This window comes from Papio anubis, chromosome 1 (genome assembly GCF_008728515.1).
Source record: "Papio anubis isolate 15944 chromosome 1, Panubis1.0, whole genome shotgun sequence".
In the NCBI taxonomy this organism is placed as follows: Eukaryota; Metazoa; Chordata; class Mammalia; order Primates; family Cercopithecidae; genus Papio; species Papio anubis.
In genome coordinates this window covers 73723629-73741825 of record NC_044976.1, presented here as the reverse complement: position 1 = coordinate 73741825, position 18197 = coordinate 73723629, and the positions used below count along the sequence as shown (strand labels likewise).

Below are 18197 nucleotides of genomic sequence, written 5' to 3'. Positions count from 1 at the left end.
GTATATGTTGGAATCCATGACTTGCCTTATAAAAAGGCATGGCAGGTAATTAATTGCATGAAGAATTCAGAGGTGGCATAATTATGGCCAAGTCTATATTTTTCTTTACCTCCCTTGCCTGCCACCCATCATGTGATGCCACAATTTCTATAAGAAATTTGTGCTTTATGTTTCTCTCCTTTGGGATGTCTTTTACAACATAGTTAGTACAAATATGGGCAATTTCACTCTGAAATGTGTAACATATGTAACATATACTGTTTCTACAATTCACATGATAGTATTAAAGGCATCTGGTAAGAGGATTTAAAAGTAAGACACATTATATCTGAATTATTGGAATAAGAACAGGCTAATTTTGAGAGCATTGAGAGGGAGGAACAGGTGAAAAATGTGAGCTGAGGAATGCTGGAAAATGTATGCTTGTGTGTATTGTAAGTATATATGTATGTATGTATGTCATGTATGATGTTAATTGAAGTGGCAAAAACTACTAGACAATCAAGAGGATAAGCTCCGAAACAAGCTTGGGCCAAAGTTGCCTGGGGCATGATTCTTAAAGAGGCACTGGGAGACTCCTGCCTTAATAATTATCAATGACCATCTATAGTAGCATTGTGTTTTGGGAAGTGATTCCATTGGGTATATTTTGAGGTGCACATGTTTGCTTCATAGTTCAGGCTATTTCCTGAAATATCAATAATTTGAAAAATAGTTATTCTAAATTACTTTAAATAATAAACAATTAAGCTATATTTGTATTATTTTCATTTATTCAGCCTAAACTCTAAATATTATTCTCTTTACCAACTATCTGGACTGAAGTATTGTAGGGCCATTTTCTGGCCCTTTCTCTGTTGCCTTTCTCTCTTTTTGAACACTCACTCTGTTATAACAGGGTGGCACTAGAAACTACAAGATCCTGTCTCTTTTGAATCAATCACCTTTCTTTTAAAAAAAATTTAGATTCAAGGAGTACATGTGCAGGTTTGTTACATGGATATATTGACTAATTCTGGGGTTCGGGCCTCTATTGAACTCATTGCCCAATACATTCTGGGGGTACAGTCACCCAGAAAACATGTACCCAGTTATATATTCTGGGTACTAAAAAATGGGCTATATGAGAAGGACTCATGGACTTCCTGTAGTGAACATACGACCCAATAGGTTATTTATCAAACCTTGCCCCATCTTTTAGAGTCTCCGGTGTCTATTGTTCTCATCTTTATGTCCATGTGGACTCACTGTTAAGCGTTCATTTATAAGTGAAGACATATGGTATTTTCTGCGTTAATTCACTTAGGATAATGGCCTTCAGCTGCATCCATGTTGCTGCAAAGGACGTGATTTCATTCTTTCTTATGTATGCGTAGTTGAATCAATCACCTTTTATTTTCATCGACCTATTTTATTTTCACATAGCACCATCTTTCAGAGTTTCTCTGGTCTGTAAGGAAAGGCATTGACATTCATCAAGTACCTTTTAAGTGACAGTACGTATGTAGTGAACATTATTTTTATTAGTATACTTTAAGTTCTGGGATATATGTGCAAAACGTGCAGGTTTGTTACATAGGTATACATATGCCATGGTGGTTTGCTGCACCCATCAACCCTTCATCTATATTAGGTATTTCTCTTAATACTATCCCTCCCATAGCCCCCCAATCCCTGACAGGCCCCAGTGTGTGATGTTCCCCTCCCTGTGTCCATGTGTTCTCATGGTTCAATTCCCACTTATGAGTGAGAACATGTGGTGTTTGGTTTTCTGTTCCTGTGTTAGTTTGCTGAGAATGATGGTTCCCAGCTTCATCCATGTCCCTGCAAAAGACATGAACTCATCCTTTTTTGTGACTGCATAGTATTCCGTGGTATATATGTGCCACATTTTCTTTAGTCTATCATTGATGGGCATTTGGTTGGTTCCAAGTCTTTGCTGTTGTGAATAGTGCTGCAATAAACATATGTATGCATGTGTCTTTATAGTAGAATGATTTATAATCCTTTGGGTATATACCCAGTAATGGAATTGCTGGGTCAAATGTTATTTCTAGTTCTAGATCATTGAGGAATCGCCACACTGTCTTCCACAATGGTTGAACTAATTTACACTTCCACCAACAGTGAAAAAACATTCCTATTTCTCCATATCCTCTCCAGCATCTGTTGTTTCCTGACTTTTTAATGATCGCCATTCTAACTGGTGTGAAATGGCATCTCATTGTGGTTTTAATTTGTATTTCTCTAATGACCAGTGATGATGAGCTTTTTTTCATATGTTTGCAGGCTGCATAAATGTCTTCTTTTGAGAAGTATCTGTTCATGTCCTTCACTCACTTTTTGATGTGGTTATTTGTTGTTTTTCTTGTAAATTTATTTAAGTTCTTTGTAGATTCTGGATATTAGCCCTTTGTCAGATGGATAGATTGCAAAAATTTTCTCCCATTCTGTAGGTTGCATGTTCACTCTGATGATAGTTTCTTTTGCTGTGCAGAAACTCTTTAGTTTAATTAGATCCCATTTGTCAATTTTGGCTTTTGTTGGCATTAATTTTGGTGTTTTAGTCATGAAGCCTTTACCCATGCCTATGTCCTGAATGGTATTGCCTAGGTCTTCGTCTAGGATTTTTATGGTCTTAGGTATTACGTTTAAGACTTTAATCCATCTTGAGTTAATTTTTGTATAAGGTATAAGGGAGAGAGTCAAATTTCACTTTTCTGCATATGGCTAGCCAGTTTTCTCAACACAATTTATTAAATAGGGAATCCTTTCCCCATTTCTTGTTTTTGTCAGGTTTGTCAAAGATCAGATGGTTGTAGATGTGTGTCATTATTTCTGAGAACTCTGTTCTTTTCCATTGGTCTATATCTCTGTTTTAGTACCAGTACCGTGCTGTTTCGGTTATTGTAGCCTTGTAGCATAGTTTGAAGTCAGGTAGCATGATGCCTCTAGCTTTGTTCTTTTTGCTTAGGATTGTCTTGGCTCTATGGGCTCTTTTTTGGTTCCATATGAAATTTAAGTTAGTTTTTCCTAATTCTGTGAAGAAAGTCAGTGGTAGCTTGATGGGGATGACATTGAATTTATAAATTACTTTGGGCAGTATGGCCATTTTCATGATATTGATTCTTCCTATCCATGAGCTTGGAATGTTTTTCCATTTGTTTGTGTCCTCTATTATTTCCTTGAGCAGTGGTTTGTAGTTCTCTTTGAAGAGGTCCTTCACATCCTTTGTAAGTTGGATTCCTAATTATTTTATTCTCTTAGTAACAATTGTGAATTGGAGTTCACTCACGATTGGGCTTTCTGTTTGTCTATTATTGGTGTATTGGAATGCTTCTGATTTTTGCACATTGATTTTGTATCCTGAGATTTTGCTGAAGTTGCTTATCAGCTTAAGGAGATTTTGGGCTGAGGCAATAGGGTTTTCTAAATATACAATCATGTCATCTGCAAACAGGGACAATTTGACTTCTCCTCTTCCTATTTGAATACCCTTTGTTTCTTTCTCTTGCCTGATTGCCCTGGCCAGAACTTCCAACACTATGTTGAATAGGAGAGAGGGCATCCTTTTCTTGTGCCGGTTTTCAAAGGGAATGCTTCCAGCTTTTGCCCATTCAGTATGATATTGCCTGTGAGTTTTCATAAATAGCTCTTATTTTGAGATATGTTCCATCAACACCTAGTTTATTGAGAGTTTTTAGCATGAAGGGCTGTTGAATTTTGTTGAAAGCCTTTTCTGCATCTATTGAGATAATCATGTGGTTTTTGTCTTTGGTTCTATTTATGTGATGGATTATGTTTATTGATTTGCATATGTTGAACCAGCCTTGCATCCCAGGGATAAAGCTGACTTGATCATGCTGGATAAGCTTTTTGATGTGCTGCTGGATTCGGTTTGCCAGTATTTTATTGAGGATTTTCATATCAATGCTCATCAGGGATACTGGCCTCAAATTTTCATTTTTTGTTGTGTCACTGCCAGGTTTTGGTATCAGGATGATGCTGGTCTCATAAAATAAGTTACAGAGGATTCCCTCTATTTCTATCATTTGGAATAGTTTCAGAAGGAATGGTGCCAGCTTCTCTTTGTACCTCTGGTAGAATTTGGCTGTGAATCTATCTGGTATTGGGCTTTTTTTGGTTGGTAGGCTATTAATTATTGCCTCAACTTAAGAACTTGTTATTGGTCTATACAGGGACTTAACTTCTTCCTGGTTTAGTCTTGGGAGGGTGTATGTGTTCAGGAATTTATCCATTTCTTCTAGATTTTCTAGTTTATTTGTGTGAAGGTGTTTACAGTATTCTCTAATGATAGTTTGTATTTCTGTGGAATTGGTGGTGAAATCCCCTCTATCATTTTTTATTGCATCTATTTAATTATTCTTTCTTTTTTTCTTTATTAGTCTAGCTAGCAGTCTATCTATTTTGCTGATCTTTTCAAAAAAGCAGCTCCTGGATGCACTGATTTTTTAAACTTTTTTTTTTTTTTTGTCTCTGTCGCCTTCAGTTCTGCTCTGATCTTAGTTATTTCTTGCCTTCTGCTAGCTTTTGAATTTGTTTGCCCTTGCTTCTCTAGTTCTTTTAATGGTGATGTTAGGATGTTGATTTTAGATCTTTCCTGCTTTCTCCTGTGGGCATTTGGTGCAATAATTTCCCTCTAAACACAGCTTTAGCTGTGTGCCACAGATTTTGGTACATTTTGTCTTTGTTCTCATTGGTTTCAAAAAACTTTATTATTTCTGCCTTAATTTTGCTATTTACTCAGTAGTCATTCAGGATCAAGTTGTTCAGTTTTCATGTAGTTGTGTGGTTTTGAGTGAGTTTCTTAATCCTGAGTTCTATTTTGATTGCACTGTGGTCTGAGAGACTGTTTGTTATGATTTCCATTCTTTTGCGTTTGCTGAGGAGTGATTTACTTCCAATTATGTGGTCAATTTAGAATAAGTGCAATGTAGTGCTTAGAAGAATGTATATTCTGTTGATTTTAGGTGGAGAGTTCTGCAGACGTCTTTTAGGTCCATTTGGTGCAGAGCTGAGTTCAAGTCCTGAATATCATTGTTAATTTTCTGTCTTGTTGATCTGTTTAATATTGACAGTGGGGTGTTAAAGTCTCCCACTATTATTGTGTGGGGGTCTAAGTCTCTTTGTAAGTCTCTAAGAGCTTGCTTTATGAATCTGGGTGCTCCTGTATTGGGTGCATATGTATTTAGGATAGTTAGCTCTTCTTGTTGCATTGATCCCTTTACCAGTATGTAATGCCCGTCTTTGTCTCTTTTATTCTTTGTTGATTGAAAGTCTGTTTTATCAGAGACTAGGATTGCAGCCCTTGCTTCTTTTTGCTTTCCATTTGCTTGGTAAATCTTCCTCCATCCCTTTATTTTGAGCCTATGTGTGCCTTTGCATGTGAGATGGTTCTCCTGAATACAGCACACTGATGGTCTTGACTCTTTATCCAATTTGCCAGCCTGTGTCTTTAAATTGGGTCATTTAACACACTTACATTTGGTTAATACTGTTATGTGTGAATTTGATGCTGTCATTTTGATGCTAGCTGGTTATTTTGCCCGTTAGTTGATATAGTTTCTTCATAGTGTCAGTGGTCTTTACAATTTGGTATGTTTTTGCAGTGGCTGGTACTGGTTTTTCCTTTCCATATTTAGTGCTTCCTTCAGGAGCTCTTGTAAGGCAGTCCTGGTGGTGACAAAATTTCTCAGCATTTGCTTGTCTGTATAGGATTTTATTTCTCCTTTTCTTATGAAGCTTTGTTTGGCTGGATATGAAATTCTGGGTTGAAAATTCTTTAAGAACATTGAATATTGGCTCCCACTCTCTTCTTGCTGTAGGGTTTCTGCAGAGAGATCTGCTGTTAGTCTGCTGGGCTTCCCTTTGTGGTAACCCGACCTTTTGCTCTGGCTGCCCTTAACATTTTTTCCTTCATTTTAACCTTGGTGAATCTGACGATTATGTGTCTTTGGGTTGCTGTCCTCAAGGAGTATCTTTGTGGTGTTCTCTGTATTTCCTGAATTTGAATGTTGACCTTTCTTGCTAGGTTGGGGATGTTGTCCTGGACAATATCCTGAAAAGTGTTTTCCAGCTTGGTTCCATTCTCCCGATCACCTTCAGATACACCAATCAAGCATAGGTTTGGTCTTTTCACATAGTCCCATATTTCTTGGAGACTTTGTTCATTCCTTTTCATTCTTTTTTCTCTAATCTTGTCTTCATGCTTTATTTCATTAAGTTGATCTTCAATCTCTGATATCCTTTCTTCTGCTTGATCAATTCAGCTATTGATACTTGTGTATGCTTCATGAAGTTCTCGTCCTGTGTTTTTTAGCTCCGTCATGTAATTTATATTCTTCTCTAAATTTGTTATTCTATTTAGCAATTCCTCTTACTTTTTTGCAAGATTCTTAGTTCCCTTGCATTGGGTTAGAACATGCTGCTTTAGCTCGGAGGAGTTTGTTATTACCCACCTTCTGAAGCCTACTTCTATCAATTTGTTAAACTCATTCTCTCTTCAGTTTTGTTCCCTTGTTGGTGAGGAGTTGTGATCCTGTGGAGCAGAAGAGGCGTTGTGGCATTTGTAATTTTCAGCCTTTCTGTACTGTTTTTTTCTCATCTTTGTGGATTTATGTATCTTTGGTCTTTGATGTTGGCAACCTTCGGATGGGTTTTTGTGTGGGCATCCTTTTGGATGATGTTAATTCTATTCTTTTCTGTTTGTTAGTTTTCCTTCTAACAGTCAAGACCCTCTGCTGCAGGTCTGCTGGAGTTTGCTGGAGGTCCACTCCAGACCCTGTGTGCCTGGGTATCACCAGCAGAGGCTGCAGAACAGCAAAGATTGCTGCCTGTTTCTTCCTCTGGAAGCATCGTCCCAGAGGGGCACCCGCCAGATGCCAGCCGGAACTCTTCTCTATTAGGTGTCTGTCGACCCCTGCTGGGAGATATCTCCCAGTCAGGAGGCACGGGGGTCGGGGGCCTACTTGAGCAGGCAGTCTGTCCCTTAGCAGAGATTGAGTGCTGTGCTGGGAGATTTGCTGCTCTCTTCAGAGCCAGCAGGCAGGAACATTTAAGTCTGTTGAAGCTTCGCCCGCAGCTGTCTCTTCTCCCGGGTGCTCTGTCCCAGGGAGATGGGCATTTATTAGCCGCAGACCAGAGCTGTTTCTGTTGGGCCATCTTGCCAGCCACCTCTTGTGGTGAACATTTCAAATGTCATCTATTTCTTAAAACAACCATGTGAAAAAGCTCCATCCCATTTTACAGAGGAGGAGACAAACTCAGGATCCTTCTTTGCCCCAAAACCATAGTGAGTGAGAGGCAATATTGGGCCAGTCCTCTTGGACTCCCCTGTGACTGTACAGAAAACAGAACATTATCTCATCTGCCAAAATGTATTTTTTTCAGGCTATGAGTTTTCGAACCTCATACATTTCAAAACACACACACACTATTTCTAACTACCAAAATGTTGTGTTCAACTTCCTCTCCCATGTAACCATTCTATAGCTTTATGATTTTGTAGATTTTGGTCATCTTAACTATCAACTTTCTTCTCTCTTCATGTGTGGGTCACACTTTTTAGCCCTTTCTCGGATGCCCTTCTCTGGGCTGTCTCTAACTCCACTACATTTTGCTTGCAATTTTGTCTGCTAGAATTGTAAAACAGATTACTGATGCAAAGGATAATGAGTTTTGTTTTGTTTCTAGTGCTCAACCATGATGCCCAGAATACTGTTATTTTTTGGACTCAGCAGCAAGTTTTTTTTGAGAACACAGAAGGTTACAGGTGATACTCAGCAAACTCAGATCCATCTCAAACCTCAGTGCTACAGTATATATGTTTACAAGGGCATCTAGGTGGGGAGCAGCTGGGGTCTTCTATATGATAGTCAAATGTGTTTATTCTCCTTCCCATCCCACTTCTCTAGCCCCAGCTCATACCACAGCCCCTTACCCAGTGTCCTCCAGCCACATGTTGGCCTTGTTTCAGTTCCTCATAGCTGTCAAGCTCCTTACCATCATAGGATCTCTGCCCATGCTTGCCCTTTGCTGAGGCTGCCAACCATCATACAAACTCTTACTCATTCTTTAAATTCCAGATTAAATGTTGTCTTCACACCTTGTATTTATTCTTCATAGCACCTATCATGTCATATTTGCAAGCAAATAATGATTGGTATGCTGATTTGTCTAAGATCCATCATCCTGATGCATTATGAAAAACTCCATGAGGACAGAGATTCTCTTGTTCACCTATGTAGTTCCAGTGCCCAGCATAGTATTTGATATCCAGTTAGAGGTCAGTGAATGTTTGCTAAGTGAGTGAATAAATTAAAGGAAGGAAATAATAAGCTTCTGGACATGGTTGTCCTCTTACCCTGGTTCCATTTCTTGCCCTAAGTAGTGAGTTTATAACCAGCCTCTTTCTCAAATGATGCAGACTTGGCATCAGCTCTGTCTTGGGCTTCCAGGCTTTAGGGCTCTATAGCAAAAGCCAGTGAGTAGAATGAGGATGGAAGCCAGGACAGAGTAGGAAATGAAGCCAGCTTCAGAGGCTCACCTTATGAGAGCAGTTGTCTTGTCCATTGCAGTATAATAGGCATGCCAAGATCAGACGTAGTTTGGACAGACAACAGCGATCAAAAAAAATCCAATTTGGCAGGCAGGGCACAGCACTGGCAGTCCTTGCCATGAGAAGATGCTGGAAATTCAGATAAATGGCAGCATCATGGCTCTGAGCCTTCTCTCTACTCACAGACATAGTCAAGTCAGAGAGTTGGAGTTCTAAGAGTGGGATTCAGTCTTTGGGATTGGCAGAAGTGACGTAGGACCTCAGGCCAAAGCCAAGCAGGTGGGCTCAGAAAAGGGGAATGGAGCCCTGGGCAAAGCAACTAAAGCAGAAGCCCAGACTTTCACATTGATGAGCCCAACACAGGGGGTGAGGGAAAGCTGCTGACAGTGACAAGAATGCTAGAGCAACTCAAATGTTAAATGAGCGCAGGGACTCATCCCTGACACCTGAAGCTCAATGAACGAATAGAAGTAAAGGTCATACTTAAAAATGCGTAACCTTCGGGTTTAATTCCTGAAGATTCTACCTACATCAGTTATGTATTCTGAGTACCAAAAATTAGACTCTGTGAGAAGGACCCATGCACTTCCATTTCAAAATAATTATTTTTAATTAAAATAATTTTTATTACTCTAAGAGTAGGTTTTATAAAATTACAGATCCAGGGGTACATGTGCAGGTTTGTTATGTGAGTATATTGCATAATGCTGGGGTTTGGACTTTTATGGAACCCATCACCCAAATATAGTGAACAAAGTACCTAGTATGTTGTTTTTCAACTCTTGTATCCTCATCCTTTCCTCAATTATTTTACAATAATGAGATTTTGCTTTTACATGCTTTTTGCTACCTGCTTTTTTTTCTGTTAAGAATTTCCATCTTTCCAGTACAACAAATGTTAAATTTAGCTAATATTCATTCCATATTCAGATTGCCCTAATTGTCCCCCAACACTGTATTTACCACATTCTGTCCAAATCAGGGTCTAATCCAAGGCCAGACCTTGCATCTGGTGGCTATGTCCCTGAAGTCTCTTCTGATTAGCACACTCCCTTTGCCTCTGACACTGACCTATTGCCCTGGAGAATATCTCACTTTCTGGATTTGTTTAGTTCCTTTCCAGTGATTTCATTTAGTTTTTTTATCTTCTTTATTTCCTATGTGTAGGTTAGATCAAATCTAAATCATTGGTGGTGGCTCCTGTTGGACATTTTGAGGCAGAATCCATGCTAGCTAGGTATGCTGTACAAACTCTATTGCCTCACATCAGGAGAAACAACATCTGGTTGACCCATCGTCAGTGATGCTGTGCTTGATTATGGGTCTAGGGTCTTGCTTCTTTTTAATAAGGTCTCGAGATGACACAACAGGAGCATGACTCACATCAATGAGTTCCACTCATTGCTACCCCCTCCTCCACCTCCATCTCCTACCAGTTCTCATTCCCCTGAACAGACCTTTCAAGCAAGAAAGATAAAAGGGAATAAAGTGTGGTAAAAGGCCCAGCAATAAAACTGGAAAGTATGACTCTTTTGGCTCCTAGTCTGAAACTCATTCTAAATTTACCATACTGGATATAAGCAGGCAGGGTGCATGTCCAAGAACTTCTCTCACACTAGATTCCAGTCTTCCCAGCTGTTGCCAAGGTCAAAATAGAATGGCTTTGGTATCTTATGCAGACACCAGAAGGCAGCCTACATAAGATACGAATGTTCTCCTAAACAACTTTTGAAAAAGACATAAGCTGATACAGAAAGCAGGCTCAACCATCTTGTAAACTGATCACGTCAAAATATGAACTTTGTTTTTTTTTTTTTTGATTCATTATGCAAAATTGAGAAAGAGGAGTCAAAACTATACTGTATAGAATTTAGCCTGGGAGATGGAGACCATCTAGATTCTGCTTTCTTTCTTTGCTTTGTTTGTTCCTTAACCAATGACAAGGTATAACGTTGGTCAAATATTTTCACCATCCTAGTTTCAGTTTTCTCATCTGTAAAATGGGGTATATGACACACTATATGGTTGTCAAGAGGATTTAACTACATCTGTGAAGCACCTACATTATAGTAACTACCAGTTCCCTTCTCCTCTCATCAGCAGGGACTGAGATTACTGACATGCATCCTGCCATACCCAACACTGATTCCAGGTGGGACTGGGTCTGCAGGTGGAATTTACTAGTTTATATAGCTGAGGGGGCTGGAGAAAATTGGAATAGAGGGCTGGAGGCAGAGGCTGACCACTGTTATTATATAAGCTAAAATGTGATTAGAAGTGTATGATACAAAAAGCTATGACATGTAACCATTTAAGATAACCATGAACCTAGAATTTTGTTGTTTTTTAAAAATGTATTTGGGACATTAAAGGCAAAGTCAGTCAGTTAGGGCCCAGGAACAGGAAAAAGGTAGTCTGTATTAGATCTTGACATTTTATTTATTTTATTCTACCTCTCAGGCGCCAATCCTTGCACGTACATACTATTTTAATAAAATCAGCAATAGATGGCCATTTTATGATATTTTGGGCACTTCATTTAGCTTTTTAAATGGTAAGTCTGAAACCTGTATGTCCCTAATAATGCTTACCATCCTAATGAATGTGGGTCAGCATTGCTAGTTTCAAAGGTGTGTTTGTAGTGGTGGGCAATATCCTGAAAACGTTATGAGTAATCTATTTTTCTCATACATTTGATATTACTGGAGGCTAGTAGTTGTATTGATTACAAATGGACTCTGGGGCACACAGACCTAAGTGTGAATTCCAGGTTCCCCACTTACTAGCAGTGTGACTTTAAACAAAGACTAGACCCAAAAGTTCACGTTGCCTCTGGGAACCTCGGATTCTCATTTTTAGAACTGAACTGATTATTGTAACTACTGCAAGGCTGGTTTTGAATATTAAATGAGACAACATAAATGAAACATGGCACCTGGTGCATAGTAAGTGTTCGAAAGTTAGTTGCTATTTTAATTATCGTTATTATTGTTTTTCCCAAGGGAACACAATTTACAAATGTTCGCTTTCCCTGGAATCTTTACCCCAACTCTGACTCTCAATGATTTGCTACTGTTAGTCCGATTGATGAAAAATCAGTGGGGAGACCAAGCATTGTAATTTCTGCCCATGAAGTCTATAGAGGGAATTCTATTCAATAGCTCTAATTAATGAGTTGGCAAGTCTGATAAAGCACCAGAGAATGGGGTATTCGTAGAAAGCATTAGTGTTTTTGTTTAACATATGTGACACTTGAAGCATTAGGATGCTGTTATTGTTCATTATGGCATGTGCCACCTCCCCATTCCCCAAAATTACCATAATTTGTACCTTCCAAATTGAATAGAGTCATTCATAGTTATCACATGGGAGTTTCTGTTAAAGCTGAAGGCCACACGTAGTGTGATTAAAGTGGGACCGCTGAATTCAAAATATATCTCTTTTCCCTAGTCTACACTGGCTATTCTGCATGTAATAAAAGGTATTTAGTGCATATTAAGTTTTTCACGACTAATGTGTCTTCTAAAGTTTAAAGCAGGAACAGAAAATGAGAGTAAACAAAATGCCTCATTTCTTGGTAATGAATTTTTCAAGTCTCTACATATCACCTACATTGTACAAATCATAGATGCAAATGGAAGAATTAACAGCTTTATTTCATCATCCCCACACCTCTTACCTCCAGCACCTTTATGAAGTATTTTTTTTGGTAACTTCTTAAGAATAAATGCTCATTATTGGTGGCTTTGTGTATAAATAATTAGTTCAACCAGTCCAACTGCCTTATGTTATTCTGTGTATTAGTCTAAAAACTAAGATTTTTTAGGATAGGGAGAGATGTGTATAGAGCCTCAGAGTCATCAACCCCTACAAAAATATATATATATATATTTGCCTTTTGTGCTTTTTCCTAGAAAAACCAGCAGATACTCCCTCTGAGGAAGAGGACTTTGGTAAGTCACAGTCTGAGTATTAAGTGCTAAGAATCTTTCATGACAGTCTATCCATTGAGAAATATGTGATTCTTTTAAAATCTAGGAATAGCTAAATATTTGGTTGGTAAAGAATAATTGCTGACTGAAGCTTATTTTGGATTCTTCTTTCAACTGTCTGGTTTCTCCTTCCTGAAAGGGTTCCCTCATTTTGGAGCTGTAAATGAATTTCCCAGGAAACACACCATGCAGCTACTGATGCTTTATCACCCCAGCTCACCTGACACATCTTGTTTTCTTTCCCTCCTTTCAACTCAGTTTGTGACTTTGACATGTGAGTCTTGTTCACATCTCTCTTTCCAATAAAGACCTTCACTCTCCAGCTTTCATGACACTCTGAGTATATTATTCAGTCTTCTTTATCTGACAGCCAGCTCTCTCCTCAGTCAGCCCCATAGACTTGAGCCTTGCTACTCAAAGTGTGGTCTGTAGACCAGCAGCATGAGTAGGACCTGGGAGGTGGAAATTCAGCATCTCAAGTCCCATCCCAGACTTATTGAATCAGAATCTGCACCTTCAGAAGATTCTCAGGTGATTCATGTGCAAATAAAAACTTCAGCAGCACTGGCTTCAAGAATTTCTCTTCCTTTGTGCAATCTCATTGCCCCTGAGATACACAAATAAGTACTTTTATGCTTTGACTTCCAACATTACTTGGATTCCCAATCTTCAAATAAAAGATTATTATATATGTGGTGAGAATGTTAGAAGTCCATTCTATTAGCAATTTTAAAATATGCAATACATTATTATTAACTGTGATCACCACAACAAGGTGATGGATATGTTAATTAGTTTAACTTCATCTTTCTACGATGTATACATAGAGCAAAACATCACATTGCACCCTATAAATATACACAATTATTGTGTATATTTAATTAATTAATTTAAGTAATTTGTCAATTAAATAAATGTATAAGAAAATATGATCATACATGTACTTTCCTGCCTCTGTTCTCAAAACCCATTTATTGACTCTCATGTACTTTAATTCTACCTACTTAGATGCTGCTGTTTGTTCTCACACTTAGATAGCATTTTACAGTTTCAAAATTCCTTCATATAGATTTTGTTACTTAATCATATATGATCATATAAGGTAGAAAGGTAGGTTATATAATCTTTTGTAGAGCCTATTTTGTAAATTTCCATTTGTAATTTTTTAATCTTAGGGTTGAAATAAAAAGGTAAAAAATGTATCAGCAGATTTTTTTTCCTACCTTAAAACAAAGTAGAGGTGAAGTCTTTTTTGTGCCATCAGAAGTCTGAGTTATTCTGCCTCAAAATGATCATGATTCAAAATAGTGTTTTTTTGCTCAGTATGATCTGAGTTATGTTTTTATTCATATACCTTGTCTTCTCACTTAGAATAAAGTAATTAGGCCTAAAATAAACCCTCATCTTTCTGACAAGGTTTTTGAGATAAATGAGCCAATGAGGAAAAAAACATTCCACTTCTGATACAAAGTAGCCTAAGGAGAGAAGTACCACTGAGTGCTGCTTCTGCTTGAATGGACAAAAGTAAAAGAAAGAGGAAAAGTTCAACATAGGATATTGTACTATGCCACTTCCATTCTCCCAGAGAAGGTACTAATGGGATAACTCTGCTGAGTCATGGCCCAGGAGGAACTGTTGGTTTTGCATCCGCTAAAAGTGCATCTCAGCAGAGGGAAACACTCCCAGATCCTAAGATGTGGGGTGCACTCAGTAGTCAGGAGTGAGTGGATAAACAGGCCTTGCATTTCGATTGGGTGGATGATGCCATTTTTGTCTTTTCTTTTTGCTTCATTCATTCCACATTTATACTTCTTTTTAAGAGCCTGGTATTAAAGAAAGCTTAACTGTGCTAACGACGTGGGTAAGCTTGGGAGAATTAGAGTATTATTGAGTTTAACTCACGGGACACGTTTTTCAATAGCCTTCTGTTCCAAAGAAGCTGAAGCCTACCAAAGTCAGTGGCTTGTTCCCATGTGCTCCACTTCCTCTTCTGTTATAGGGAAGGGTTGTTCTCATCCTTTCCAAGGTTCATAGTACCTCTATCCGCACTGCCTCTTCAAAGACTTTGCTATTGCAATTATCCCCTCTTTCTCTTGCCTACATGTAAATATGCCTTAATATAGCTGCCTGAAATTTATTTTTTAAAAATGTTCAATTAACCCTTTCATCATGCTAAAACTCAAAAGAATTGTTTATAGGCACTGACTCCACTTTTCTCCTATTCTCTCTTAAATCACTCCAACTGGAATTGTATCTGCATTACTTCATGAAACAGTTTTTTATCATTTCCACAGACCTGTATCTTGCTCTTCCATTCCAGAATTCTTTTCCTCACATTACTCTCTCTCAGCAGCATTCACCATGGTCAGCTACTGCACTTTTTTAAACACTTTCTTCTTCTGCTTCCATTATACCACACTCTCCTGAGTTTCCTCCTGACTCTGTGATTTCTCCTTCCCTGCCCAGTCACTCACACTTAAAGTCTGGGTATTGGAGAGCCCCCAGAATGCATTTTCTCTGACTTTTCTAGGTAATTGTATCTGATCCCATAGTTTTAAAAACTATGAATGTGGTGTTAAGTCCTAGATTTACATCTCTAGCCCTGACTGCTCTTTCTTGCCCTGGACTTATTTATTTGACTTTATACCCCACCAAATCTGCTCTTGTGTCTACCTTCCTTTCTTTAATAAGGGAATCACCACTCACCATCTCCACTAAATCGCTGTTACTTCAACAGCGATTGAATTCAACTGTTGTTAATTCAAACAGTTCAGTCAACAACTGAATTCAACAGCTATTAATTCAAACCACTGTTACTTCTCAGTTAGATACCTACCATAACCTCCTAACTCATTTTTATCTGCAGCTATTACCCTACTCTGGTCTATTTTCCACAAAATAATCAGATGAATCTGTTTATAATTACAGTTCCTATTTTCAAAATCAAGTTGTGAAGTGAGCAAATAAATAACCAACTGCTATTTAAAATGTTCAAAGCTCAATTCTAATGACTTAATATTATTTTTCATTTATCACATTTTATCTAATTTGTAGTACATAAATATCAAACCACAAAAGCAAATATATTAGCCTAACATACAGTATGCCATTTTGAATATTGGCTATTTTCATACCAATTTGATTCTAACATGTCAACATTTTTATTTATAAGCAAACATAAAAGTGTATTACTTTAAAGTACACAGGATAAAGAAGAGACAGTTTTTAACCCTTTGTAATAACATAAAACATGATTACATTGTTGTATGTGTATTATATATATATGTATGTATGGGCATATGTTTATGTATACAGAGAGTCTTTTTAAATGAGGTATTAATACTTGTTTCATAATAATCCTTCAAATAACACTTCCTTAGCCAAATCAAAGAAAGTTAAGATGGCTTTGCAGCTTTTTTAGGCAAAGATTTGCATGACATATGAGACAATGAAAACAGTGTTTAGATATTTTTCGATCTTATTCTTTTAAATTTCAAATTTTATTTTAGATTCAGAGGGTACATGTGAAGGCTTGTTACAAGAGTATATTGTGTGATGTGAGGGTTTGGGATAGAACCATTGAGGTAGAACCTGTCACCCAAATAGTGAGCAGAGTACCCAAGAGGTTGATTTTCAACCCTTGTCCCCATCTTCACTCCCCTCTTTTAGTCCCCAGTGTCTGTTGTTCCCATCTTTATGTCTGTATGTACCCAATGTTTAACTCCCACTTATAAAAATATGCAGTGTTTTGCTTTCTATTTCTGTATCAATTAACTTAGGATGATGGCCTCCACCTACATCCATGTTGCTTCAAAGGACATGATTTCTCTCTTTTTGTGGCTGCATAGTATTCCCTGGTGTATATGTGTCACAGTTTCTTTATCCAGTCCACTGTTGATGGGCACCTAGGTTGATTCCATATCTTTGCTATTGTGAATCCTGATGGAATAAACATACAAGTGCAGGTGTCTTTTCAGTAGAACAATTTCTTTTCCTTTGGATATATACCAAGCAATGGGATTGCTAGGTTGAGTGGTAGTTCTGTTTTTGCTTCTTTGAGAAATCTCCAAACTGCTTTCCACAGTGACTGAACTAATTTACATTCCTACCAATAGCATAAAGAGTTCCTTTTTCTCTGTGTACTCACCAACATCTGTTATTTTTTGACTTTTTAATAATTACCACTCTCACTGGTGTGAGATGGTATTGCTTTGGGATTTTGATTTGCATTTCTCTGATGATGCACGATGTGAAGCATTTTTTTTTTTTCATTTGTTTCTTGGCCACTTGTATATCTTCTTTTTGAAGTATCTTGCCCACCTTTTAATGGAGTTCTGTGTTTTTTACTTGTTTGGTTAAGTTCCTTATATATTCTGGATATTAGACCTTTGTTGGGTGCATTGTTTGCTACTAATATTTTATCCCATTCTGTCAGTTGTCTGTTTACCCTGTTGATAGTGTCTCTTGCTGGGCAGAAGCTCTTTAGTTCAATTAGCTCCCACTTGTCAATTTTTTTTTTTTTTGTGACAGAGTCCCATTCTGTCACTCAGGCTGAAGTGCAGTGGCATGATCATGGCTCACTGCAGCTTAGACCTTCCTAGGCCCAGGTAATCCTTCCATCTCGGCCTTCTGAGTAGTTGGGAATATGCACCATGATGCCTGGCTAATTTCTATGTTTTTTAGAGATGGGGGTCTCACTATGTTGCCCAGGCTGGTCTCAAACTTCCAGACTCAAGCAATCTACCCATCTTGGCCACCCAAAGTGCTGGGATTACAACTGTGAGCCACTGTACCTGGCTTAATTTTTGTTGTTGTTGTTGTTACAATTGCTTTTGTGGACTTAGTTCTAAGTTCTTTGCCAAGACCAATGTCTATAAGGTTATTTCCTAGGTGGTGTTCTAGTATTTTTATAGTTTGAGGTCTTACATTTAAGTATTTAATGCATTACGAGTTAAGTTTTGTATATGGTGATAGGTAGGAGCTCTAGTTTCTTTCTGTTGCATATGGATAGCCAGCTACCCCAGCACCATTTATTAAACAGGAAGTCCTTTCCTTATTGCTTATTATTGTTGGCTTTGCTGAAAGTCAGTTGGTTGTAGGAGTGCAGCTTTATTTCTGAGTTCTCTATTCTCTTCCATTGGTGTATGTCTGTTTTTATACCAGTACCATGCTGTTTTGATTACTGTAGCCTTATAGTATAGTTTGAAATTGGGTAATGTGGTATGTCTGAACTTGGGTAATGTGATGCCAACTTTGTTCTTTTTGCTTAGGATGCTTTGGCTTTTTTGGTTTTATATTAATTTTAGATTAGTTTTTTCTAATTCTGTAAAAAATGGTGTTGGTGGTTTGATAGGCATAATGTTGAATCTGTATATTGCTTTGGGCAGTATGGCCATTTAAATTTTTATTTAAACAATATTGATTCTTCCAATCTATGTGCAAGGAAATTTTTTTCATTTGATTGTGTCATCTATGATTTCTTTCAGCAGTGTGTGGTAGTTCTCCTTGTAGTTCTCTATTTTACACAATTGGTTAAATGTATTCCTAGGTATTTTATTTTATTTATGTCTATTGTAAATGGGATTATATCCTTGATTTGGCTATCAGCTTGAATGTTACTAGTGTAC

The 18197-nt window shown here is 37.8% G+C and overlaps 1 protein-coding gene across 4 annotated transcripts in view; it reads left to right on the top strand.

Annotated features, from left to right (window-relative positions):
- SLC44A5 (solute carrier family 44 member 5) overlaps positions 1-18197 on the top strand; it is a 399642-nt gene that overhangs the window by 202471 nt on the left and 178974 nt on the right. For 3 of the 4 annotated variants that reach the window (XM_003892081.5, XM_009211075.4, XM_017962592.3), the window contains exon 3: positions 12493-12531. The exons of the other annotated variant lie outside the window; for it this stretch is intronic. In XM_003892081.5, the coding sequence (XP_003892130.2) occupies positions 12493-12531 (39 nt within the window). The remainder of the gene's footprint in view (positions 1-12492; positions 12532-18197) is intronic. 4 annotated transcript variants of the gene reach the window in all.